Source organism: Lissotriton helveticus, chromosome 6 (assembly GCF_964261635.1).
Source record: "Lissotriton helveticus chromosome 6, aLisHel1.1, whole genome shotgun sequence".
NCBI classification, from domain to species: domain Eukaryota; kingdom Metazoa; phylum Chordata; class Amphibia; order Caudata; family Salamandridae; genus Lissotriton; species Lissotriton helveticus.
The window spans coordinates 1,421,750,306-1,421,777,635 of NC_136067.1; the positions used below are offsets into that span (position 1 = coordinate 1,421,750,306).

Consider the following 27,330-nt stretch of genomic DNA (forward strand, 5'->3'; position numbering starts at 1 on the left):
TAAAATGTGAGGTCAACATGTTTCTTGCCTACTCTAACCCAAAGGGGGTCTATTGGCAATTAATCAGGACCAGGGAGGAGTAACCTACACTACTATGTCACTGATTCTTTATATGTGCAGGTAGTTCAAGTACCATGTGTAACAAAGTAAGATTCTACCTTGTTTATCAAAGTGACCTGTAAGATAAACAATAAAAAAGGGGGGACAGACAAAACAAAGACCACATACAAGTTATAATTAATTTCTGGTAAAAAAGTAGAACAACAACGAGTATTACAATTCGTTGCTTAATATGCATATCAACTTATTGCATGCCCCATGGTATGGTTCAAGGGAGCAATTTTGTGGGAACACACATGTAGTTAGACCAATGTGCAAGAAGCCTTTTGCTGACACTGGCTTTGACTAATTCTCTATCAATACAGTGACAAAGTGATTATGAGGCCATCCCCCACGAGCAACACTGGTTTTAATTAGGTTAGTGAGCCTCACTCGTAAAGTTTACTTAAACCTGGTATCACGGAACCTATTTTAATCACTCCTCTTACCACACTACTCTTCACTCCCCACATACCCGCACTCATGAAACAGCATAATTAAGAGACCTCCGGAAAAGAGCCCCCTAGTGGGTGCCTGTCTGGCATTGCAGAACCGGCCCGACGAGGAGCATGCCCAGATAATGAAGCATGACACCTCTTGGGGTGTGTGAGGGCATTTACTCCTATTGGAGCATACTCCATTGACCTGATAGACAATGTGATTCTTTACCATTTCCGAAGAACTACACACCTTTGTGTTTAAACCATTGAATAAGGGAGCATGTGTGCTGGACCTTCTCAAAAGCTCTCGGTTCCTTTTCTTTAAATTAAATTTTGGCTTCAACCAGGTGGTTAAATCCCCCACTCATAATACTGGCCACACACTGGATGGTATTTTTACTAACCATATGGACCTGGTGGTTGGGATGGTATGTGTTACTGTTTTGCGACCCAATTACATTCCCAAAACAATAATACTTTACCACCAATTCCAAGTTGTTGGCAACCAGTTCACAAATGGGAACGGTCCTGATGGGACCCCTTCGCCTTTGAAAATGTGAAAAATTATATTTTTTAAGAGCAGGCAGTCGTCCAACAGACCACAGCCTGCTCTTAAAAAATTAAACATGAACGTTTCATTTTCTGTTTTTGAAATGCATCCCTTTTTCCTTTAAGGAAAATGGGCCGCATTTCAAAGGAAAAAACAAAGCTTTATTTAAAAGCAATCACTGACATGCTGGTCTGCTGGACCATCCCAGTGATGGCTGGGATTCCTAATGGGTCGCAAATTGGGACCTACCTCATTAATATTTATAAGGTATGTCAATTTGCAACCTACTAGTAATCAGTATTTTGAAATAAAAAGGTTCATACTTTAGGAATACCGATTTCCTAATTGTGATTTGGAAATATTCACATTTAGGAAAATTGGTGTTCCTAATGTTAGTACATCTGGCCCTCAGAAAGTAATTTTACTGATAAATCCTTTTCAAACTAATTTTTGGTAAAACATGATTCTCCAACATAACATTCATACAATCATATTACAATTGTTTGGTATTCACAAATGGATTTACTAGTAGCATCTTTACGAGTGCTGAGTCTCTTCACATAAAAAGATAGGACAACACTATTTTTTTATGTGCATAGACTCCACACTTGTAAAGGTATTATTTGTAAATCCTTTTGTGAATACCAACAATCATAAACATTTACAAAAGTGTAAGTTCACCTTTGTCATTCAGACCCGATGACTCTGCATATTGTCAATCATACTCAATCTGAACAGGGTTTTATACATTTCTTTGGGCATCATAAAGTCCTTCTGTCGATCCTTTTTTGAGAAAAGAATGCGGGTATTGTCTGTGGTATCATAAATAAGACCCCTGATAAATGCAGGTGGGCCTCAACTTTGCGTGGACACATTGGGGGCCAGTGGGTAGCATGTTCAGAAAGACGGCATGAGGGGACCATGCTCACATGTCCTGATTGGCTGTGTGTTCCTAACTTCATGTGGCATCTGGCTTTTGGGTGTTTTGGCAATGCACGCACCCCTCTGGCCATGAGTGCCTTATTGCGGCCAATCTCCCTGTACCTTTGTGGTGTTGCTGCGCTTATCTGGGGGATTGACCTGAGTTTCATGTTCAAGCGAATGTCTTCTGGCTATGTGCCACCCCACCTGTGATCTGTCAATCAGTATCGTCAGGCCTAGGTCACAGAGCTTGCCTGACCCCGTATTTCTGAGTCAGGGTTGATGGAGACTTCATGATGGCCTAATTTAATAATAGTGATGCGATTTTCTTCTTATGTGCGAATGAATTATTATAAACATTAGCATTGATTCTATCAATATTAACAAGGCAGAGCATTCAGTATTCTCAACTTTTGGTTGGCTTAATACATAAGCCCTGTTAGCATGTCATTTTTTACATGTGGCATGGACCTTAAACTCACTCCCCACATACCCGCACTCATGAAACAGCATAATTAAGAGACCTCCGGAAAAGAGCCCCCTAGTGGGTGCCTGTCTGGCATTGCAGAACCGGCCCGACGAGGAGCATGCCCAGATAATGAAGCATGACACCTCTTGGGGTGTGTGAGGGCATTTACTCCTATTGGAGCATACTCCATTGACCTGATAGACAATGTGATTCTTTACCATTTCCGAAGAACTACACACCTTTGTGTTTAAACCATTGAATAAGGGAGCATGTGTGCTGGACCTTCTCAAAAGCTCTCGGTTCCTTTTCTTTAAATTAAATGTTGGCTTCAACCAGGTGGTTAAATCCCCCACTCATAATACTGGCCACACACTGGATGGTATTTTTACTAACCATCTGGACCTGGTGGTTGGGGATATTCTTCTGTTAACTTGGGCCAATCACCAGATGGTGACCAGCAGACTTGTAATGCAGGCAAGGGTGGAATAGGCGCAGCTTAAGTTAGTAACTTACAGAAATTGGAGCAACATTTCTTCTTATGAGATGGATTCTGAGTTTAAAAGGTCTTTAGTTGGGAATAACTATTCAGAGGGACAGGCCACAGAAGCATTTGTAGATTAGGTGAAGGTTGCGATAGATCAGGTTGCTCCAGTGAAAGCTAAGGTCTGTATCAGAACCAAAGCGTCTGCTTCCTGGTTCTCAGTTGGAATGAAAGACCTTAGACAGCAGTGTTGGAGGCTAGAACATAAATGGAAGTCCATTTTTATCCCAGAAGATAAAGAAAAGCACAAAGGGTTTTTGCTTATTTACAAACATGCCATCGGTGTTGCCATATCTTCCTTTTATGTGAATAAAATTAGATCATGAAGTAACTCACCTAATGAGCTCTTTAAAGTGGTAAAGGAGCTCTCTACTCCTCCTGTTCAACTGCCTATGGAGAACTCACAAAGCTTTTGCAACAAAGATGCTGTCTGATTTGAAGATAAGATGTATCCAGAGTTCAACATTAATGAAGATAAGTCTGCCCTCTCTTTTGACTTTCCTGACTGCTGATTTGAATTTCCCTGCCGTTTTGTCGGCTTTTACCCCTATCACCTCCTTGCAAGTTAAAAACTACCTCATGAATATGAAATCTGTTTCCCCTGATGATCCTTGTCCCCCCAAAATTTCCCAACTTGCTCCGCATCAGATTGAGACTTTTTTGGTCAGTCTTCAACCAGATATTAACAACTGGAGGTTATTCCTGACTTTTGAAGGAAGCTGTAGTCTTTCCTCTTCAAACGAAATCAATTGGAGAACCAGAGGACCTCAAACACTTTCTCCCCAATTCACTACTGCCCACACCGGCTAAAATGCTAGAAACGTATATTACCCATGAGTTGGTCAAGTTAATTACCTCTTAGATCCTTCGGAGAACTGGTCCAGAAGTGGACACATCCCAGAGTCGGCGCTGGTTCCTGCTGCAGATTCCATTCGCTGCCAGGTAGACAAGGGGAAGGGCGCCGTTATCTTTGTAATGATGGACGTGTCAGTGACATAAGCCACTTTATCACCCTCCCATCTGGTCCATAGACTCCATCAGATAGTGGTGAGAGCCAAGGCTCTGGAACTCCCCTATTACTTCCTGACGGATGGTGTCCAAACAGTCAGTTGTGGAGATTCTAGAGCAGAAGCTTTCAAGCTCTCTTGTGGAGTTCTAAAGAGGTCCTCCCTCAGCCCCACTCTTTTTAATTTGTATGTCTCCCCACTCGCTGAGTTGGTGAACTCGTTTGGTTTCCAAGTGTTGTCCTATGTGGACAACTTTCCACATCGGACAATCTCCCTCTGGTAGCAGATAAGTTTAAACAGTGTATGAATGGCATCGGTATCTGGATGAAGGACAACTGTTTAAAATTAAATGCTGAAAAAATAGAGATTCTGGTTTTCGAGGCGCAGCATTTGTTGTGGTCCGACCTTTGGTGGCCAGAGACATGTGGTCCTTTACCGTCTCAGGTTGAATCTGCCAGAAACCTGGGATTTATTTTTTATATTAAATACACACAAGACCTGTCACCTCAGGCTCTTAAATTCATAAATGTGGACGTGGAATTTTTTCATTTATCTTGTGTGTATTTAATATAAATTGAGAGGAGGGCGACCTGTTCTTTTTTGTTCCCTCTGTAGCTCCCTATTGATAGAGTTTATTTTTGATAACCTTTTACTTTTGACTCTCAGTTCAGTAAGACTGCCAGCTCCTGCTTCTTTATCATTAGAACCTTGAAGAAAATCCTTTCTCTTATTCCTCCTGAACTTCAAGTGGCAGTGGTAATCGCCACTTTAATATCATGCTTCGACTATTGCAATGCTTTATATCAGACCATCCACAAGTTCTCACTGCACAGACTTCGGGCCATTCAGAATGCGGCTGCCCACCTTGTCCCTTCACTGACTGCCAGTTAGAAGGCGGGTGATATATAAAGCTCTTTGCATTGGCCATCTGGCTCCTTACCATCAGGGGCCTGCACATTTCAGCATAGTTTTCCAGTGAGTTGTATAACCATAAAAGACGGCTCAGATTTTCCTCTCTCAGGAAGATGAGTGTCCCCTGATTCGCAAAGGCAGGTAGAGTGGCCGCTTCTTTTCGGTGGATAAATTATGTATTACTTTACCTGTACATATTGCTGCCCTGGAGGCTTTATGGATTTTCCACAATCAACTTAAAACCTGGTTCTTTTCTTTCCCGTGAGTGTATTGCCTTGGTCTCCCTCAGTTGTTTCCTTACATGCACTAGCGCTTTGACACCTTTGGGTTTAGTGCGCTTTACAAATCTCATTCCATTGCATTAATCCCAGATTGCAATTCAGTAACATGTAACTGAATCGCTATTTGGGGATTGCGAATGCATACCGATTCTGTATTTGGAAGGGGCAGGTTTAGGGCGTCCCTGCCAAATACGAATTGGAATGGTATGTGTTACTGTTTTGCGACCCAATTACATTCCCAAAACAATAATACTTTACCACCAATTCCAAGTTGTTGGCAACCAGTTCACAAATGGGAACGGTCCTGATGGGACCCCTTCCCCTTTGAAAATGTGAAAAATAATATTTTTTAAGAGCAGGCAGTCGTCCAACAGACCACAGCCTGCTCTTAAAAAATTAAACATGAACGTTTCATTTTCTGTTTTTGAAATGCATCCCTTTTTCCTTTAAGGAAAATGGGCCGCATTTCAAAGGAAAAAACAACGCTTTATTTAAAAGCAATCACTGACATGCTGGTCTGCTGGACCATCCCAGTGATGGCTGGGATTCCTAATGGGTCGCAAATTGGGACCTACCTCATTAATATTTATAAGGTATGTCAATTTGCAACCTACTAGTAATCAGTATTTTTAAATAAAAAGGTTCATACTTTAGAAATACCGATTTCCTAATTGTGATTTGGAAATATTCACATTTAGGAAAATTGGTGTTCCTAATGTTAGTACATCTGGCCCTCAGAAAGTAATTTTACTGATAAATCCTTTTCAAACAAATTTTTGGTAAAACATGATTCTCCAACATAACATTCATACAATCATATTACAATTGTTTGGTATTCACAAATGGATTTACTAGTAGCATCTTTACGAGTGCTGAGTCTCTTCACATAAAAAGATAGGACAACACTATTTTTTTATGTGCATAGACTCCACACTTGTAAAGGTATTATTTGTAAATCCTTTTGTGAATACCAACAATCATAAACATTTACAAAAGTGTAAGTTCACCTTTGTCATTCAGACCCGATGACTCTGCATATTGTCAATCATACTCAATCTGAACAGGGTTTTATACATTTCTTTGGGCATCATAAAGTCCTTCTGTCGATCCTTTTTTGAGAAAAGAATGCGGGTATTGTCTGTGGTATCATAAATAAGACCCCTGATAAATACAGGTGGGCCTCAACTTTGCGTGGACACATTGGGGGCCAGTGGGTAGCATGTTCAGAAAGACGGCATGAGGGGACCATGCTCACATGTCCTGATTGGCTGTGTGTTCCTAACTTCATGTGGCATCTGGCTTTTGGGTGTTTTGGCAATGCACGCACCCCTCTGGCCATGAGTGCCTTATTGCGGCCAATCTCCCTGTACCTTTGTGGTGTTGCTGCGCTTATCTGGGGGATTGACCTGAGTTTCATGTTCAAGCGAATGTCTTCTGGCTATGTGCCACCCCACCTGTGATCTGTCAATCAGTATCGTCAGGCCTAGGTCACAGAGCTTGCCTGACCACGTATTTCTGAGTCAGGGTTGATGGAGACTTCATGATGGCCTAATTTAATAATAGTGATGCGATTTTCTTCTTATGTGCAAATGAATTATTATAAACATTAGCATTGATTCTATCAATATTAACAAGGCAGAGCATTCAGTATTCTCAACTTTTGGTTGGCTTAATACATAAGCCCTGTTAGCATGTCATTTTTTACATGTGGCATGGACCTTAAACCTGGGCTCCTCCTAATTTCCTGATAGGGAACGATGATTTGATTCACAGTGGCGGCTCCTCTGCTAAGGTGGAAGAGCGTTGCCCTACAAGAAAAATAAAATGATAATAACAATACTATCATTTTATTTTTCACTATTATCGTGCGCTTTAAAGGTACGGCGGGGCGGTTCCAGCCGCAGAGCAGGGGGAGATGTGAGGAGCATGACTATTTGGCTGGCCGTTTTGCTCCAGCCAAATAGCCATGCGCACTTTGCATATTCCCCACCAGGCTGTTACACAGCTCAGTTACGAACATGCCCAGCCTCCCATTCCCCATCTGAGCACCGAACCACGGCGCTCAGACCAGTCACAATGCTGCATTGCAGCGTTGTGATTGGCTTAGGGGAGGGAGCCTGAGTGCTTCCTGTTCCTACGTTTGTCGTGTTCTGAACGTGGACGAAGAGGATGCAGGTGAGCCATCCACCGGGAAGGTGTTTTTTTCTTTCTTTTTTTTCACCCTTTTGTGTTTTTTTAACACCCTCGTCCCCTGCCTGCCTCACCACTACTCCCATGTAGCAGCCGCTACTGTGGAGTCAGGCAACAAGCACTGCTAACAGTGGAGTTTTATCATCAGTATATGCATCCATTTTATCTATTGAGTGTAAAATTATCATTACCATTTCCTTTAGTTGAGCATAGGTATAAGTGCGACACACTTCGCTTGCGGCATGATATGGAATGTCAGATGAGAACTCATATTTGGTAGAGCCACATATTCATGCTCAAAAGGAGTCATCTGCCGTTCCAGATTTTCATAGCATTGAAGAAAGAATGAGTCATGCTTCAACCAACATAACATATTCGAAGAAAATTAAATACTCTCCCAAAAGGAACGGTACAACAAGCCCAGGAGCATATCAATATGAATTAGATAATTCTGGTTTAGACGGCGGCCCTACATAGCAAACTCAGATATTTAGTCACACGTGCATCAGTTCTCGTGGGAGTGGAATCCAGATAAAACAGCCTTCAAGTAGTGAATCATTAGGTTCAGCAGATTCATTGGGAGATGTGCAGAAGTTCAGTTATTTAAATTATACTACAGAAGCAACATGCAGTGCCCTGGAGTCTACTTCAACAGCATTAAATTGATAACTCGATATGCTGGATATACACATGGACTTAGTTCAAACACTGGCTACCTTTACCCACTTTTACCCTCTCTTCTGGCATAAGGCTGGAAACATTGTTTAAATTCATATTTTCAGTCCATTATTCAGGAATGCTCGCTCCTGTATGCAATTTTTCATCAATAATAGATAACTATCAAGGATTGCCGGATATGCTTCATACGGAAGTTGTAGAATTGGTGGTTGTAAACAAACTTCTGTATAAACCCACTAAACATATAATGGCGTGAAACTTGACAACTGTGGAGATTGTCCCCCATTCACAAGGAAAGCAGATTGGCTTTCCTACATCAGTACATAGGTATGGGGCTTTAGAGATGTACGGCAGATGTAAGATTTGGAAAAACTAAATCAGAAAAATAAGTTTGAATTTAATGGCAAAGTTCCATAATTAGCAATGATTTTGACCATACTTAGAAACATATACAAGACTGAAAAAATTGAATAAAACAAATAAAGATTTTCCTTTCTCATATAGCTTGAAGAACAGAATAAAGCCTAATAAAGCAAGGAAAAGTTATCCCGTTTTATGTAATTGCAAGAGGTACATTGATGGCAGGAGAGCATTTCATTTGACTAAAGATGTACGAACAAAAGTACTCTATCAGCTTTTTATACGTGTTGAAATACATACAATTTTGCACAATCAAATATATGATAAGTAAATTAAAAAATGTCCAGATTTCCGGAACCGATTTTTCTTTTTTTTCTGCTCTATTCATTCATTGTCTCATGTTTTAATCGTCCGTTAGTGTATTTGGACATTTTTAACGCCAGTGTCTTCCATTTCAGTGGCGTGGCTGGTACTGAGTGAAATCTTCCCAGTGGGAATCAAAGGAAGAGCCTTTGCTTTGACTTCAGTCATGAACTGGGGTATGAATCTCCTCATCTCCTTAACCTTCTTGACACTGACAGGTAAGCAGTGGTGCTTGCTGGGTGATTTTAGTGGTGTATGATTGAGAGCAACTGTTTGCATTAATAGCATTTTGTGGAGTATAATTACTGTCCGAAACAGGCTGAAATCTAATTTGCTGATATATATATCTATATTTTACAAAAACCATTCTGCTTCTTAACAGAAAAATAATGTCACTCAGCTGGGGTATTGTGGAACAATCCTCAATTCCAAACAGCAATACTGGTTGGTGTTGTTTAACGAATCTGCTCAAAACTTAAAGAAATCCATCTAACACGGCTTTTTCAATGGGCCTCCTCACTCGTGGCAGAGGCCCCACAGTCGTGGGTGGAGTCTCCACATTCGAGCTGAATCTCAGCAGTGAGAATTCTCATTGCAGAGATTCTGCCCGAGTGCGGGTACAACCCCACAACTGTTGGCCTCCCCTATGAGTGTGGAGGCCCTTTATGAATCAGGCCCTCTATTTGTTGTCCATTTATTACAGAAACTATGCTGAAATTGCACCAAACGACTCCAATTTTCAATACTTTTCATGGGGGAGAACCCCGCGAAGCATCTACCCATGAATATTGGGCGTGCTTGAGCTACAATTCATTGACTGATTTTACGCCCTACCACTTTTAAATTCCACCAGTCACCACTGCTATGGAATAAGGTCCCTGCATCCTGAAAATGCATTAAAAAAGCATAAGTGGGCAGGCTAAGCACCCCTTGACCCCCAGAGGAAAGTGGGGATTGGCCAAGGGGAACCCTGATACCCTTGATTGAATGAGCACAACATGAGAAAGTCATACCAGGACTTGGGGTCATCCTCCCCATTGAAATGCATTGTATCAAAAGTCTGTGTATGAGGGTCACAACAAGGAATACATACAAAGGGGTGATGTGTTTGCATTAGCATGCCCCTCCCTAAACCAAACAATTCCTTACCCCTACCTAAACCTGCCTCATTCCTCCCTAAATCCCTCATATTTAGTTGTAGATAGTGCACATTTTCCTGTCAGTTCATCAATCCCTTATGTACTACAAAGGCCCTGATTATGACCTAGGCTCAGTGATAATTATTGCTTGCTGGGGTAAATTGTGCATTACTTTAACAAATTATCTGATCATCTATATATATATATATAAAAACGAATGTCTGTCTGTCTGTCTGTTTGTCCTTTATGCATTGCTACACCATTCATTCGATCGCCATGAAACTTTGGGAAGTTGTTGAGTAAACTCCCACAAAGGTTTCTGGCATAACATTTTTTTAAATATCGAAGCAAGATTAGAAGCTGTTCGAATACAAACTGATCAAGCCCGTTCTTCTCAAACGAACGACTATCGAGAATTGCTCCGAAGGTGAATTCCTCTAAAGTAACCCGGCCCTCCTCGAGCGAAGCTACGCGCGTTGAGGGGGCCGGAGAAGCTGCCCAAACATGTCGAATCAGTCTTCGTTGTGCCAAGACGTAGTGTTGACGAGACGGTGCGGTATCGGGAATGAACCCGAGTCGTGATGGGGGCGCAAGGTATGAGCGTGTAAGCGCTGTGCTCTTGCGCTCGCGTTCAAAAGTATACCAAATGCGATGAGGCCTAATCCGGTTCGAAGTAGAACTGGAGGGGAAGTAGTCTAGGGTGAAAGACACAGGGGCCAATATCGAGTGCGAGACACATGTATTATTAGAAAGCGTACACAAACCAGAGAAAAAAGGTAAAATTTCACCTCAAAAGGCCATTCTGAGGTATTCAGAAGATATAGGCCAATCCCAGAAACATAGGAAACTCTTAATACTAAATAACATCCTATTTACATATATACAAGTATCAGATAAGCAAAGCAGAATAAATCAATAACAAGGATGTCGGAGAGATACTTATCTTTCTGAGCAGCAGCAACATTCCTTTCTTCTGAGATTACAGCAACGCGCGACGGGTAAGCTAGTAAGTTAAAAAAATTGTGTGTTATTTAGCACTTGTCTGTTGTTCACATGCACTATTTAATGCATGCACTTTTTACCAAATGTGAAAATATAGGCTTGTGGTAAAATGACACCCAATTGCAAGTACAAGAGGTCATTAAAAACCAGTGGAACATACTATCATAAAATACCTTCAGTCAAAAGCAGGTGGCAAAAACTTGTGAAAGTGTAAAAAATTAAAGAAAAGTTGTTAAACAATAGAAACATTAAAAGACTGGCACAATGATGCAAAAAAAAAACACAGTACCTGCACTGTTTGAGCTGAAAATAATAAAATATCACAGACACCTGCACACAGGGCCATATCTACATTAACAGCCAGGGACAGGTGAGGCTCTCACAGGTTGATTGCAGCAGCTCACAGTTCCATTCTACATTCCACTGAAATGGTTGCAGCACTGTTAGGTCACTGTATGATGCTATCCCAGATCCTTGTTCTACTACAACAAACCATGCAGAATGAGCATGGAAACCTGGCCACCAATCAATGACCTCAAATGGTGCAGAAACACTGGATAAGAGCTGAATTGATCAAGCAAATCTGGATCCCATAACCAAGTTAGTTTGAGATCCACAGGCCATCCTGAAAATGGAAGAAGCACTAGCATTCTTTGTAATGGGCGCCACACAGCAGACAGTAGGATTGGTGCGTGGCATTTTTCTCAGTCACCCTTTAGCAAAATAGTCTGCTAAGTGATGGATGCTATGCAGAGAGCGAGTGAGCAGCTTACACAGCTCACTACTATGACTTGCACTTAGTTAATGCCAGCAAAGGAAACATCTATGCTGCAGCAGAATTTCCTGACATCCAAGGTTGAATTGGATGCACTCATGTACATGTGGTGACCTCAGGGACACAGGTACAAGAACGCTGACACCTAAAAATGAAGCACACTATTTATGTGCAAATGTTGCGTGATGCGTATCTGTGTATACTGAACTGGGTCAAATGGTACAAAAGCAAAATGTTATGAAGCTGACAAAAAACAACATTAGTTATATTGTGGTAACACATCACCCTTAAGATACTGGTCAGACAAATCTACAGTTGTCATCAAGATTACAGTGTATTATGACTGTTATAGTCCAATCTCTTTGTATGCCAGCAGTACCATTAGAGAGTTGTTAGCCCCTATGATGTATGCATGGATCAATGTGAATATGTGTAACAAAATATGTTGGGCACTTTTCACAATGATGATAATTATCAGCCAAGTTAACTTCTTAACAACCACATGTACTTCTATTATACCTCTCATGACTATTAATGTGGATTTCTCTGACCTCAAGACCTTCTTACATGTCTTTCACTTCAGACATGTTGATGATGGTCATAACTGGTTCTTCCCACAGCTTGAGGTAGAGCTGAGTTGTAGAACTATCACCAGTTGCCAGTCTTTAGTTTGTGCTAGGCCGCTTGCGTAAGTACCTAGAATTCCAACGTTTAGAAAGTGTTTTTAGTGCTCTCAGCATCATGTGGATCTATTGATTCTAGAATTGCAAGGTTTAGAAAGTGTTTTTAGTGCTCTCAGCATCATTTGGATACATTGATTCAGTATTGGTTTTGGACATTTTCTCCATCAACATGCCTTTTTAGGGCTCAGGCTCTGCGTACACTGCGCATGCAGTGTCGCGCAGCGAGAGTCCTATTCCGGGCGATTTGAAAATGGACCTTGAAGTTCCACATAGCTCGTGCGTGTGGATTTCCAAGGCCCATTTCCATTGGCCTTTGCGTGCGTGCTGTTTTTAAACAGAACACGCAATAGGCCATAGACGGTCGCGTAGCCTGGCCTATTGGTGTCTGTTACGCGCACCAGAGGCCATATGTTTTGAATTATCGCGGCTTGACAGCCGCGATAATTCAAAACATAAGCTCGCAGTGGCGCGCGCGCACCACTCGCGGGCTTTTTCCTGCCGTCAGTACCTGCGCCGCTCTGCTGAGCTGGAGCTCCCAACAATTTGCATCCCGCCACCCTTTCCCGATCGCTCCTCCCATTGCCTACGTAACGTTTGTTCTTGTGCTTCAATGTCTACCATATATTGCAGTATTGTACCTCTAATTGTACTTTGTTTTCTCTTGTAACCTGCACACGTCACTTTTTCCTCCTGTATTGCACCGTTTGCTACCTCATGTATTCCGCCCGCCCACAACCGCCACCTCCGCCCCACGCAACTTAAACGCCTGCTCTTGTAACCTGTTCACCTCTAACTCTCTCCTCATGAATCATTACCGCTCCTGCCGCAAAGCGCTCTGACGCCTTTGAGTAAAGTCTGCGCTATATAAAAACGCATAAATAAAATAAACCCCGACTTTGCACCTAACTTCTTCCTGCTCGGCCTCAACCCCTCGGCTGCTACTAGCGTTGCCTGAGCACCATGGCAACCCTGCCCCATTCTGACGCGCCGCCGCCACTGTCCCGTAGGACACTGCCTCGTCCTTTACTGTGTACAAGTCCTCTGTCACAATTAATTCCAACCCCCCCCCAATGCCATCACCCTCCCTCTGCTATCCCTAGTGCCCAAACCATCACTCAGCATTCGTTGCCCTGCCATACCAGCCTAGACCACCACCAATGCACCTTAATCTCCCCCCCCCCCACGCTCACAGTGACCCTGCACCGCCCCCTATCCCCCTGGCTTCCAGTCTTTCACTTTCCCCAGGGGCGCCTCAGCCCTCCCTGTACCAACGATCACAAATAGACTCCCGTATGATCCCGCCCCCCTCCACTTTGTACTTCAACCCTTTGCTGCCTTAGTCAAGTCGTTAAGCACTGTTGCCCAAACAACTTGCGCAGGAGTAACCTGGGCTAGACCCACACATCTACCGAGGGTGAGGGGGTGGGTGGGCACGCACCCCGCCTTACCAGTGCAGCACTCTAAGCCACGAGAGAATCCCGCAGACGGGCTCCTGCCTCCGCGCGATGCCCGCCCTGTGCGACACCCGCATCTGGCCCGATCCCCCCCAGCGCCATACACTCCCACACGGCACTACCTCCCAAGTGCTCCATGTATCCTCGGCCTGGCCCAACCCCATATAGCAGGGGAGGGGGAGGCTGCGTCCACCATCCTGCACATCCTGGACCATTTTCGCACCTGACTCCCCCGGAGCCCGGACCACCCGCTAATAGGCAGTGCCCCGCATCCACCTCCATCATCTCTAATTGGCGCCCAAACCGCCCTCGCCTAGCACTTGTTCCTAGCACTCTGCCGTCAGTACCTGCGCCGCTCTGCTGAGCTGCTCTCAGTACCTGCGTCGCTCTGCTGGGCTGCGCTGCCGTCAGTACCTGCACATCTGGCTGTGCTGGTAATCTTCGGTATCGGATCTACTCCGCACTATTGTGGAGGCCAGCGCTAGTGCAAGCATTCACTTAGGGGCTTGCACATGTAGTCTTTCTTCCTTTACCAATATTCACCAGAAACAAAGGGTGGATAGCTGTTCACTGCCTCATGCTTCTGTATTTTTCCTTTCGTTTCTCCTCAAATCATTCCGTCACTGCTGACCTTCATCAGCGACAGAATCCTTGCTATTTTATACTGTTAATTTTGTTGAAGCCTGCCTAGTACCGAGGCTCCAGTTCGAAAACCATGACTCAGAGTTCGACATGAAGCACATGGTGTCAAGTGGCTGCCTCCCTCGTTCAAGCAGCGGGTGACTTTTCTGTTATAAAAATCCCCACAGCGGGTGTTGCACTTGGTGCAGTTCTGGGTCAGATTAGATGTGTAATGACTTTGAGAGAACAGCAGCTTTTATTCTTTTGGCCCTCCCAGCGGCATTCAGTACTGTCCCACTCTCTTTTCATAACTCCCCCCCTTCACTCTTCCCTTGGTTGACCTCATTCTGTTTAGCTGTTGTCTTCTGGTTTCACTCCCTATCCCTCTGTCCATTCCTCCTTCCAGCCACCGACGTCTGTCGTTCCTCAGGGCACCTCCTTTCTGAAGCTAGACGCAAACTTGACTTTTTCTAGAAACAAGCCCCAGCAGCACCACTTGCTTCCACCCCACCCCCTGCTCTGGACTCAGCCGGGCTCAGACTCTGAAAGCGAAAGTGCTGCGGGGCCGAGTCACCTTCTGAGCTGGGATCAGAGTGCTACGTCTGCGAGGAGCCTCTCCTCCCACCCAGGCTGGCCGAAGACGTGTGTGTGTGTGTAGGATGAGCAGTGTGTGAGTGTGCAGGGTGAGCAGTGTGAGAGTGTGTAGGGTGAGCAGTGTGTGAGTGTGTAGGGTGAGCAGTGTGTGAGTGTAGGGTGAGCAGTGTGTGAGTGTGTAGGGTGAGCAGTGTGTGACTGTAGGGTGAGCAGTGTGTGAGTGTGTAGGGTGAGCAGTGTGAGAGTGTGTAGGGTGTAGGGTGAGCAGTGTGTGAGTGTGTAGGGTGAGCAGTGTGTGAGTGTGTAGGGTGAGCAGTGTGTGAGTGTGTAGGGTAAGCAGTGTGTGAGTGTGCAGGGTGAGCAGTGTGTGAGCGTGTAGGGTGAGCAGTGTGTGAGTGTGTAGAGTTAGCAGTGTGTGAGTGTGTAGGGTGAGCAGTGTGTGAGTGTGCAGGGCTAGCAGTGTGTACGTGTGCAGGGTGAGCAGTGTGTGAGTGTGCAGGGTGAGCAGAGTGTGAGTGTGCAGGGTGAGCAGTGTGTGACGTGCAAGGTGACCAGTGTGTGAGTATGCAGGGTTAACAGTGTGTGAGCGTGCAGGGTGAACATTGTGTGAGTGTGCAGGGTGAGCAGTGTGTGAGCGTGCATGGTGAACATTGTGTGAGCGTGTAGGGTGAGCAGTGTGTGAGTGTGTAGGGTTAGCAGTGTGTGAGTGTGTAGGGTGAGCAGTGTGTGAGTGTGCAGGGCTAGCAATGTGTAAGTGTGCAGGGTGAGCAGTGTGTGGGTGTCCAGGGCTAGCAGTGTGTAAGTGTGCAGGGTGAGCAGTGTGTGAGTGTGCAGGGTGAGCAGTGTGTGAGTGCAGGGTGAGCAGTGTGTGAGCGTGCAGGGTGAACATTGTGTGAGTGTGTAGGGTGAGCAGTGTGTGAGCGTGTAGGGCGAGCAGTGTGTGAGTGTGCAGGGCTAACAGTGTGTAAGTGTGCAGGGTGAGCAGTGTGTGGGTGTGCAGGGTGAGCAGTGTGTGTGGGTGTGCAGGGTGAGCAGTGTGTGAGTGTGCAGGGTGAGCAGTGTGAAAGTGTGAAAGTGTGTAGGGAGAGCAGTGTGTGAGTATGTAGGGTGAGCAGTGTGTGAGTGTAGGGTGAGCAGTGTGTGAGTGTGTAGGGTGAGCAGTGTGTGAGTGTGCAGGGTGAGCAGTGTGTGAGTGTGCAGGGTGAGCAGTGTGTGAGCATGCATGGTGACCAGTGTGTGAGTATGCCGGGTTAACAGTGTTTGAGTATGCAGGGTTAACAGTGTGTGAGTGTGCAGGGTGAGCAGTGTGTGAGCGTGCAGGGTGAACATTGTGTGAGCGTGTAGGGTGAACATTGTGTGAGCGTGTAGGGTGAACATTGTGTGAGCGTGTAGGGTGAGCAGTGTGTGAGTCTGCAGGGTGAGCAGTGTGTGAGTGTGCAGGGTGACCAGTGTGTGAGCATGCAGGGTGACCAGTGTGTAAGCATGCAGGGTTAACATTGTGTGAGTGTGCAGGGTGAACATTGTGTGAGTGTGCAGGGTGAACATTGTGTAAGTGTGCAGGGTGAGCAGTGTGTGAGTGTGTATGGTGAGCATTGTGTGAGTGTGTAGGGTGAGCAGTGTGTGAGTGTGCAGGGTGAACATTGTGTGAGTGTGTAGGGTGAGCAGTGTGTGAGTGTGTAGGGGCAGTGTGTGAGTGTGCGGGGTACGAAAACTCAAACTAAGTCCACCACACACACACACACATAACACCACACACATAACACCACACACATAACATCACACACATAACACCACACACATAACACCACACACACACACCACACACACACCACACACCACCACGCACACAACACCAAACACACACACCACACACACACAACACCACACACACACACACACACAACACCACACACACAACACCACACACACTCACCACCACTCACCACCACACACTCACTACCACACACGCAACCACACACACAACCACACACACACACAACCAGACCATCAGTGCACACTTTCACCAGACACCATAAGTCATCAGTGCACGCTTTCACCGGGCACAAACACCACCAGCCGTCAGTGCACACTTTCACCGGGCACACACACCACCAGCCATCAGTGCACGCTTCCACCAGGCACACACCACCAGACGTCAGTGCAAACTTTCACCAAACACACACACACCACCAGCCATCAGTGCACACTTTCACCAGGCACACACACCATCAGACGTCAGTGCACACTTTCACCAGCCACACACACCACCAGCCGTCTGTGCACGCTTTCAACAGGCACACACAGCACCAGCCGTCAGTGCACGCTTCCACCAGGCACACACACCTCCAGCCGGCATTGCACGCTTCCACCAGGCACACACACCACCAGCCATCAGTGCACAATTTCTACAGGCACACACACCACCAGCCATCAGTGCACACATCAATTGTTAACGCATCCACAATTAACTATTGTAGCAATCGCAGTATGGTGCACTTTACTTTTAAACATATTCATCTAAAGCGTACCATTGCTACAATTCCAATCCAACCCACATAATTCCACTACACACCGCATGCATACACTCCATAACACATGGCTAAAAGACATTGCCATTTACAATTCCATTAGCTCTAACTCAAATAAATCCGAGACCTATTGCATTTCCAATGCTTGTTTGTTTAGCCAGGACCTCCTGCGCAGGATCCCTAAACTTGTGCCTTTTTTACCTGTCTAGGTCTATGATGGAAACGTTTGGCAGGTTTCTATTTGTGATGACTGAGTGATATCAGAGGATGGCATTGGATTGTGTTTGTCTTGTTTAAAATTACTTTGTCAACACAAAATTAATGTCTGCACACTCACACACATGAAGGAGCTACAGGTGTACTTTTGGGTCCTAAGGCCATTTGGAGTGTTGGTCTGGTTGTTTGTGCCGATAAAGCCACACTGGCCATTGAGCAAATGAATATATCTGATGTAGGTTTGGATGAAGTAACTAAAATCCATCACTGCCTCTTTTCGAGTATTAGGGATCACTTTTTAAAACCGGGCAAGAGGAATACTGGTGCAACCCCCAAGCCGTCTAAGTGGTACAATATTGAATGTAGGAATGCTAGATTTGCCCTAGGCACTGCTATCAAGGGGAGGCATATGGAGACCATTCGTATCGCCAGAAAGGAGTATAGGAGGAGTATAATAAAAGCCAAGAAACTGTGGGACGAGCTCTATTGGCAAGATCTAAAGGAAGCCAGTGATAGAAAAGATTCCAGGCAATTTTGGAATATCGTCAAGTGGGGTAGGGAGGGTGTATCTGACCCTCCAAAAAATAATGTATCACAGGAGGACTGGGTGAATTATTTCAAACCTCAGTACGCCCAAAATCAGCTCGATAACATGATGGATGGCTTTAGGCCAGTCTTTTATAAGGGAAATCTTTTTAACATTAATGAAGTTACAATGGCTCTTAGTACAGTGGCTAGTGGTAGAGCACCGGGTTTAGATGGGGTACCGGCGGACGTTTTTCTTCATGACAAAGAACGCTGGGGCAAGTATATTGTTCTCCTCCCTAATGCAGTGGCGCAGGGTGCTCCTGTCCCGGTATCATGGCAGGGCGCTGTGATAATCCCTGTATTTAAGAAAGGCGACAAATCACAGCCTGGAAATTACAGGCCCATAAGCCTCATCGATACTATCCAAAAGGTGGTTGGGAGGATGGTTGTTAACAGGATACTTGATTGGGCCGAGGAGAATAGTGCTCTGTCGCCCTTCCAGGCGGGGTTTCGAAAGTTTACCAGCACGGTGGATCAGGTCTTTCGCTTCACTCTACTGCAATGGAAGACTGTGTTACTGGGCAAAGGCAGCTTGTACGCGGCATTTGTCGATTTGCGTGCTGCCTTTGACCTAGTTCCTAGGTCTCAGTTGTGGCTAGTTTTGAAGAACCTGGGCCTACCCGTAGAACTGCTAACATTACTGATGAGGCTGCATGAAGCAAACTTTGCTAAGATACAGTGGGGTGGGCAGGGAATGGTTACCTCAGACTTCCCAGTGCAGCGTGGTGTCCGCCAAGGGTGCTCGATGGCTCCCACGCTTTTTACGCTGTAGATTAATGGTGTTGTTGTTCGCATGCTATCTGCAAATACGGATGCTCCCTCCTTGGCTGGCATCAAGACACCTATTTTAATGTTTGCAGATGATACTCTGATTTTATCTGAGACCCTGAGTTGCCTGCAGCATGCCCTATCCATTTTTGAAAAATTCTGTGGGGACCATGGCTTGGAAGTTAATGTGGCCAAAACCAAGCTCATGGTTTTTAATCCTCATCGTAGTTTTAAAAATAAACTTACCATGAATGGTCGCCCACTAGAGGTGTTTAACGCCTTTGCGTATCTAGGGATTCATGTGGCAAAGGACCTTAGATGGGCCCAACACATAGACACTGCGGTACTAAGGCATAGGCAAACTGCAGGAGCCCTTAGTATAGAACATAGAAAATCTTTAAGTAAGCCAATAAAGTCAGCACTTCAGGTCTATGAGGCTAAGGTTCTCAGCTCAGCGCTTTATGGCGCTGAGCTGTGGGGTTTTGAGAAATTGAAGCCACTGTTAATTTCGGAAAACAAGTTTTTCCGATCTATTACTGGTCTTCCCGCAAGTACCCCCTTGCTGCCACTTAAGTACGATCTTGGCAGGAAGGCTATTGTAGATTCAGCTAGGCTTCGACCAATTTTACATTGGCGTAGGCTCTGGACTACTCCAGATCTTTCACATTATGCGGTAGGATTCCTAGACATTATCAAGTCTGATGTTTTTCACAAAGTTAGCTGGTTGAATGAACTCAGGGAAACGCTGGTTGGTCTAGGTATGCAAATGCTGTGGGAATATCCGGAGACAGCACTATTCCCATCAAAAAAAGCCTTAAAGGATATTTATTGGGAGAAGGTGGCCTACCGTAATTGGAGCGGTACCAGCACCTCGACTATGGCTGGAGGTTTTTTAGAAGCAAACCCTAACCCCAGCTTAGAGCTTTATTGGGATACTATTACCATACCAGGGGATAGGAAGCTCCTCTTCCAACTTAGAGCAGGTGCCCTACCCCTTAGATCTTTGACTGGTAGGTGGGGTAATCTGTCTACTAGTAACTGTCCATGTGGAGTACATAAGTAAACAATTGGCCATTTTTCATTTGCTTGCTCAGCCTATGTAATACTAAGACGTATCTGGTTAACTCCACTGTGTAAGTCCTTAGGTACTACTAGTAGCACTGAAGCCTTAAGAATCAGACGCACTAGCACTTTACTGCCTATATCAATAGCTACTGCTAAATATTTAGGATGGGCATGGATGGTTAGGCAGAAGCTTTTAGATCACTGATTCTGTCTTTGTCACAAAGGATCACTGATTTGGTTAGACAATGTATTAAATGAGTATCAGCATTTTATATGTAATTTTTACAAAGCAATTATACTGTGTTTTTAAATTACCTGCTTGTAAATTAAATTTTAATTAATTTTTTTTATCGATTGTAAATTACTGAAACATAATGGAATTTCTATGCTTTTATGAGTGAACCTCGAATCAAGCTAAATTTGATTGATTGATTGGTTGTTTGTGTTCTCTAGGGGTTAATTACCACCCACCATGACTTCAAATGCCTAAAAATGGCAATTTCCTGATGTTTTGTGTTTGTGCTGTACATCAGGTGAGGTGTTTAGCATATGCGCTAAATAACACATTCAGTATTTCCTTCATGTGCTAAATAACAATTCGGTAAAAACTCATAATCAGTGTTATTTAACACGTTATTTACTGAGCACTGTGGTACCGGTATTTACCCTATGTGCAATTTATTCATCTTATTGATAAACTATGTCAGTTAATTGATACATTGTTATTTTATTCATTGGTATTATTTGTTGATTTGTAATTAATTTTGTTTTTGTTCATTATATTCTTAGTAAAGGTATTTTATAATAGATTATTTACATTTTTTAATGAAATAATAATGTATAATTTTTTATTGTTTTTATTCATTTTATTGTTTGTCAATATTAATTTTTTAGGGCAGTAAGGCGAAATATTTTAATTGTAAATATTGGTACAATTGGTACAAGTCGAGATAGAAAAGTACAAAGTCTTTTGCCAAATGGCAAAAGACTTTGTACTTTTCTATCTCGGCGTGGATGGCACTGTGCTAATCCTATACTTAAAACCTTTGATAAAAAAGCAGACATTTGAGGTGAGCAGATCTAGAGTGTCGATGGGGTTGAGAGTGCTCTATACAGGAGCTGCTTTCCACCTAAACTTGAGAACTACCCAGAGTTCTCTGCTTCTTTTTTGCATATATATATATATACATATATATATATCCAACAAAACAGGAACCACACTTTGAAGGAGTCCACAGAAAGTAAAATCTCGCTCTTTATGTTGCATTATGGCAGCTTGCTAGCAAAGTCTTGTTCAGGATAGCCAAATCACCCAATAACAGCCGGACGCATTTCAGGATGCAAAATCCTTTCCTCAGCGGCGTGATTGTCAGCATGAATGCAAGCACTGAAACGCCACACTTAAATATCATCATCCCTCCCCTGTTAGGCGTGGCCTCACTGCGGCCTTGTGGGATGTGTAGTGGGCGTTAGTATTACCTCTGTGGGTGCGCTGCCAGTCCATGCGCTTTCAATCCATAATCCTGGTATACCGTCCTGATAGACATCTGCCCCGCTCTCCAGATGCCATAGAGAGCTTACATGCAAGCGCTTCCCTGTAAAGCGCCAGCCGTGTACTTTCTCCCCAAATTCGAACACCAGGGTGATTTTGAAGCGGGTCTGCCTCCGGCGGCGGGTCTCCTTCACGACTTGGGCAAGCCGTTAATTATCCAACAAAACAGGAACCACACTTTGAAGGAGTCCACAGAAAGTAAAATTTCGCTCTTTATTTTGCATTATGGCAGCTTGCTAGCAAAGTCTTGTTCAGGATAGCCAAATCACCCAATAACAGCCGGACGTGTTTCAGGATGCAGAATCCTTTCCTCAGCGGCGTGATTGTCAGCATGAATGCAAGCGCTGAAACGCCACACTTAAATATCATCATCCCTCCCCTGTTAGGCGTGGCCTCACTGCGGCCTTGTGGGATGTGTAGTGCGCGTTAGTATTACTTCTGTGGGTGCGCTGTTAGTCCATGCGCTTTTAATCCATAATCCTGGTATACCGTCCTGATAGACATCTGCCCCGCTCTCCAGATGCCATAGAGAGCTCACATGCAAGCGCTTCCCTGTAAAGCGCGGTTCCTGTTATATATATATATATATATATATATATATATATATATATATATATATATATATATTAATATATGTTCGTTTTTATTCTTATTAATACTTTGATTGAAGTTATTTTTATGATTGTTTAAATAATGTTTAACCCTTCTTTTATTTTATTTTATTTTTTAATGTTATTTTGTATGATTTTTCTAATGTTATATTTATTTCTAATGAGTATTAGTTAAAGCTTTAATATCCAAATTAAATTCAATATAGTCCTGTATCTTATAATTATGCTTCCCAACCCAGGCAAGGAGCCTGCTGACCCAGGCTCTTACAGGCCGCTCTTTATGCTTAACCTCGACATTCATCTGCTTGCTAAAGTCCTGGTGCTAAGGCTCAGTCAGGTGGTCACACACTTTGTTCAGGATGATCAATGTGGCTTTACCCCTGGGAGAGGTACTCATATGAACTTGAGACAATTCTCACATGATGCATGAACCCCGGATCTATTCCTTGAGAGCTCCTTTGATATCCTTGAACATAGATAAGGTGTTTTACAACTTTTTCTGGACATGTCTATGGAATGTCCCCTGCTGGATGGGATTCAATGTAGAGTTCCATGCATGTGTGCAACTCCTGCATAAAGCGCCTGGTGCACGAGTAAGCGTGGCTACTGAAGTGTCTGATGCCTTTAAAACCGAGACAGGAATGCAACAGGGCTGCCCATTGTCACCGCTCCTGTTCACCCTAGCTATAGAGCCACTGGCAACATATCGCAGAGATCAGTTGCAAGATTGGGGAATAAGGGTGGGAGACAGGATAAAACATGCTCATGTATGCCGATGATTCCTTAATTTATGCGAGGGATCAGGGGTGCTCTGTGCCCCTTCTTATGCAACTGATGGCGGACTTTGGGGCAGTGTGTTAATCATCACAAGACAATGTTATAACCCCTTGTAGCCCTGGCCAGCTTGGACGAATCCAATCTCCCAGAGGTGGTGTTGCCGTGGGAGACTCGGATTTTCCACTATTTGGGTCTGCAGATAATGCATGACCACCACCTACATTATAAGCCAAACATGGGCAGAGTAATCAAAGGACTGGCAGCCTTGGTTTGATTCTGGATTGCCCTTCCCTTGTTGGTGACAGGTAGAGTGACTTTAAGCAAAATAGACGTATTACCCCGCAGCCTTTATGCAATGCGAAATTTGTTCTGTGTTCTGCCATCCACGCTGTTTCTGCAGATGGATAAGTTGTTGGTCTATGTGGTGTGGGTTGGTAAGAATAGCAGGGTCCGCTTGGAGATCCTGAAATTGGATCTTAGCTGGAGGCAACTTGGACTCCCAGATTTCCTATTGTATTATCTGGTGGGCCTATTGCAATATGCTGCACTATGGTGTGACGATGTACCCAATTAACAGAAGGTGTTACTCTCTGGTTTCCGAGCTTTCCAAGCTGCTCATGTGTGGTAGTAGGCTCCTGGCAGTAACTCCGTTTATCGTCACCCAGGTGACCAACCGTGGGAAATAGCTGGTACAAAGGTACTTAAACGGTTGCCCTATGACACGTTACTCCCAGTTTGTTGGTTCCACCCCTTCCCGCAAATTCAAGACTCCATGAAAGTTTCTAAATGGCTGGAGGGTGGTTACCAGAGCGGGAGACCTATTCCTATATGGTAAAGGAGGTTGAAACCCACTATGGTGTGGATCGGGGACAGTTCTTGCAATATGCAAGTATATTACACATGACTCACGAAATCTGGACATCATTCCTGGAGGAGCCAGAGCCGTCCCAAGTTCTACAGGTGATTCTAGATCCAGACTCCTTCAAAGATATTATCTCTTGGCTAAATGCAGCCCTAAAAAAATGGCAGGCAGATGAATATTACACTGAAGTGTGCCTCCCGGGACGAAGAATTGGGGACATCACTTACAGATGGGGAATGGAACAGAGCTCTTGCACAGGCTCGAGAAGTAGCCAGCAATGCCCGAGTTAAGCTGGTACAATTTAACTTCCTCTATAGAGCATATTTGATGCCACAGCACCTGCACAGGGCTTATCATGCACGTACAGTGGGTTGCTCTGTGTATTGTACAGTCCTGGCAGATTTTGAACACGTTGCGTGGGTCTGTACCAGCTACAAACATTTGGGGATGAAGTACTGCAGGAGATGTGCAGCGTGACAAAGGTGAAAGTAGAACCTACATCCCGACATTTCCTGTTGGGACTGTTGCCACTTCCCAAGAAGGGGAAAAAGAATTGGTACAAATTCACTCAACTGGGTTTAGTACTGACACGACAACGCGTAGCTAAACAATGGGCAAGCCTGACCTCACGACTGTCTTAATGGCAGACTGATTTCCTGGAATGGGTGGCAGCAGAGGAGTGCCAGCTCCTGAGAGTTTGCACTGGTAATAACGCAGAGAGAGACCTTGAGTATTGGAGTAATATGCTAGGTAGGTTGGGTGGCCAGGACACATCCCTGGAAGATGAGTCTGACTCTGCCACACCAGAAGGTGATGTCATAGACCCCACTGCGATATCTGACGCAAGAGATGGGTTGACTGAGCCGATGACACTCCCGCACCCTCATTCTCCTGCTTCCTCAACTGCTGGTGGGTCCACTTAAGACCCACAAATAGCTCAGCCATTCACATTATTTCCACATGTAGCACCTGAACGTATGTGGATGCCTGATATTGGTCTTTTTCCTCCATTTTCCTCTTGTTTCTCTACCTTCGCCTGGGAAGTTTTTGTCCACACATCTACCTCACTAATAGTGTGAAAATACTTAATAATGCAATGCAACACTGCAATACCTTGTTTTATATTTTTCTGAAAACTGAATAGTACATATAAAAAAATATATAGTCCTGTATATATGACAATGGATGTATGTTCCTATTTTCTGATGATATTCTGCTCCAAAACATTTTGTTCTGTATTTTTGTAGTTTACATATAAAACATGTAAAGGCGATATTTTGATTCTGATATTTTTTTGCTCTATTTCTGTATTGCAATATTTTTGTTGTCAATGTTATGTTATACAAATACTTAATAGTGCAGTGTTTAATCATTTGTAAATGCCAAATACACAAGGGGCTGTTATAACTCAATTTAATAATGCTTTGTGAGAAAGAAATGTAGTTTTCTATCCCAAAATTCAAGGGTGTGGAAAAATACATTATCTGGGGGATGCACAAAAAGGCCTAAATGATAGTCAAGGTAGTGACATAGGAAGTGATATCACAGGAAGCAGCATCAAAGAAAGATATTGTAAAATGTTTCGTTTTTTGGCCTATATTTAGGTGTTTTTCATTTAAAACATTTTGGAGTTATAAATCTAACCATTCCAAAGTCCAACATTTTCCTTACTGTTACTGAGATTGGAGTCAGAATAGTAAATAGTGAATCTGACCCCTCCAAATTTCTACCCTTTTCCTACATTTGCTTATGCTGAAGCGAGAAGAGGAACTCTGACCCCTCTGACCCCTCCAATGTCTAACACTTTGCCTTCTGTGTCTAATATTGGAGTGGGAATAGTAAATCTGACCCTTTCAAAATCCAGCATGTTTCCTACTTTTGCTTATGTTAGAGTGGGAATAGTAAATCTGATCGCTACAAAGTCTACCACTTTCCCTTGAGTTGCTCAGATTAGAATTGTTCTGGCTTCGTTATTAAAATGCTTTGTTTCACTATTTAAGCCAATTCATATTTACATAGCATTCCCTGTAAGTACCAGGTATGTCAAAGTAGCAATCTAAGTGCCTGATTCAGATCTTGTCGGTGCTACTGCCATCCCGCAGCGGCGGCAGGCCCAAGTACTCTGTCCAGGTGACGGCAGTCTGCCCGTCATATTTAAATGTTACAGCATTAGACCGTAGAACACTGTTGTGGCTGTTTTGTCTGCTGGATAATAGTACTCTGTTGCTGTCAGGCCAGTGGTTTTCTGCCGAGCAGATTTAGATGTTCGCGTTGAACTGATGGTGACCTGGCGGCGGTGTTATGACTGAGTGAGGCCATGGTGGTATGGAGACAGGTAAGTACTACTTATTATCTTCTCAATACACATAAATGTTGTGAATGTCAATATGTATATGTAGAACTGCCCTTATTTTTACAAATAGCATTGCACACCTACAACATGCACACATTATTGAATGTACACCCACACCCACCACAAATGCCTACCTCAGATCTAGGCAACAACCGGGTGGCTGAGTGTTTTGGTCAAGTAACAGCAGCACAGGATGAACCTGGATAATGGCATTCAAGACAGTATTGGTGGTGGGGCCCCGGAAAAAGGTGAGTTTTTACCTCCTTTTTCTTCCATTATGCCAACTCGAGCTTGGAGGTTTCCCTACCAAAGTTACCTCAACAGAAAGGCACATCATAATCTGGATGGTGAGAATCTTGTTGGGACTCCCTCCGACAGCAGCTTCTGCCTCTGACACCCTTGACAAAGAATCTGGCCGAGGCAGCTCTACTGCGGCGGTCTTCCTTCCAGTGACCAGCCAACATCAAAATCGAGCGGACAGACCACCAAGGCAATGAGCAAAAAGATTGCAGAAAAAGCAACAGCAGGTCCAGTATCGCCAAAATCTAAATCAAAGAGAAATACTTTTTAAACATTAATCACTAAACAATTTTGAGCCTATAATATTCAGCTGATGGTTACATGAAACCTTCATCATTTGAGAATGTATGATGTGCAACAGACAATTGCTTCAAAGCAATACATATTTATTTTGTTCAAAAACATAGGTTCAGAAACCTAGTAGGGTCAGAAAGAAGAAGAAAGGGTTGCGCCATGAGAACGTGCAGATAGGGTGCTTGATAGTGCAGGAAAATTCAAAAGGGGAAGGAATTCAAGGGGCATATTAATTACAAAACTCTACGTGGGACTGATAACAAATAAACAGTCTTAGTAACTTGGCCAAAAACAATATAAATAAGTACACTTCGGTTCACATAATACTCAAAAAGTC

General features: G+C 44.0%; 1 protein-coding gene across 1 annotated transcript in view; it reads left to right on the plus strand.

Annotated features, from left to right (window-relative positions):
- Nucleotides 1-27,330, plus strand: part of SLC2A12 (solute carrier family 2 member 12) — a 481,869-nt gene that overhangs the window by 333,419 nt on the left and 121,120 nt on the right. The window contains exon 3 of the mRNA XM_078649211.1: nucleotides 8,907-9,029. Coding sequence (XP_078505337.1) covers nucleotides 8,907-9,029 — 123 coding nt within the window. The remainder of the gene's footprint in view (nucleotides 1-8,906; nucleotides 9,030-27,330) is intronic.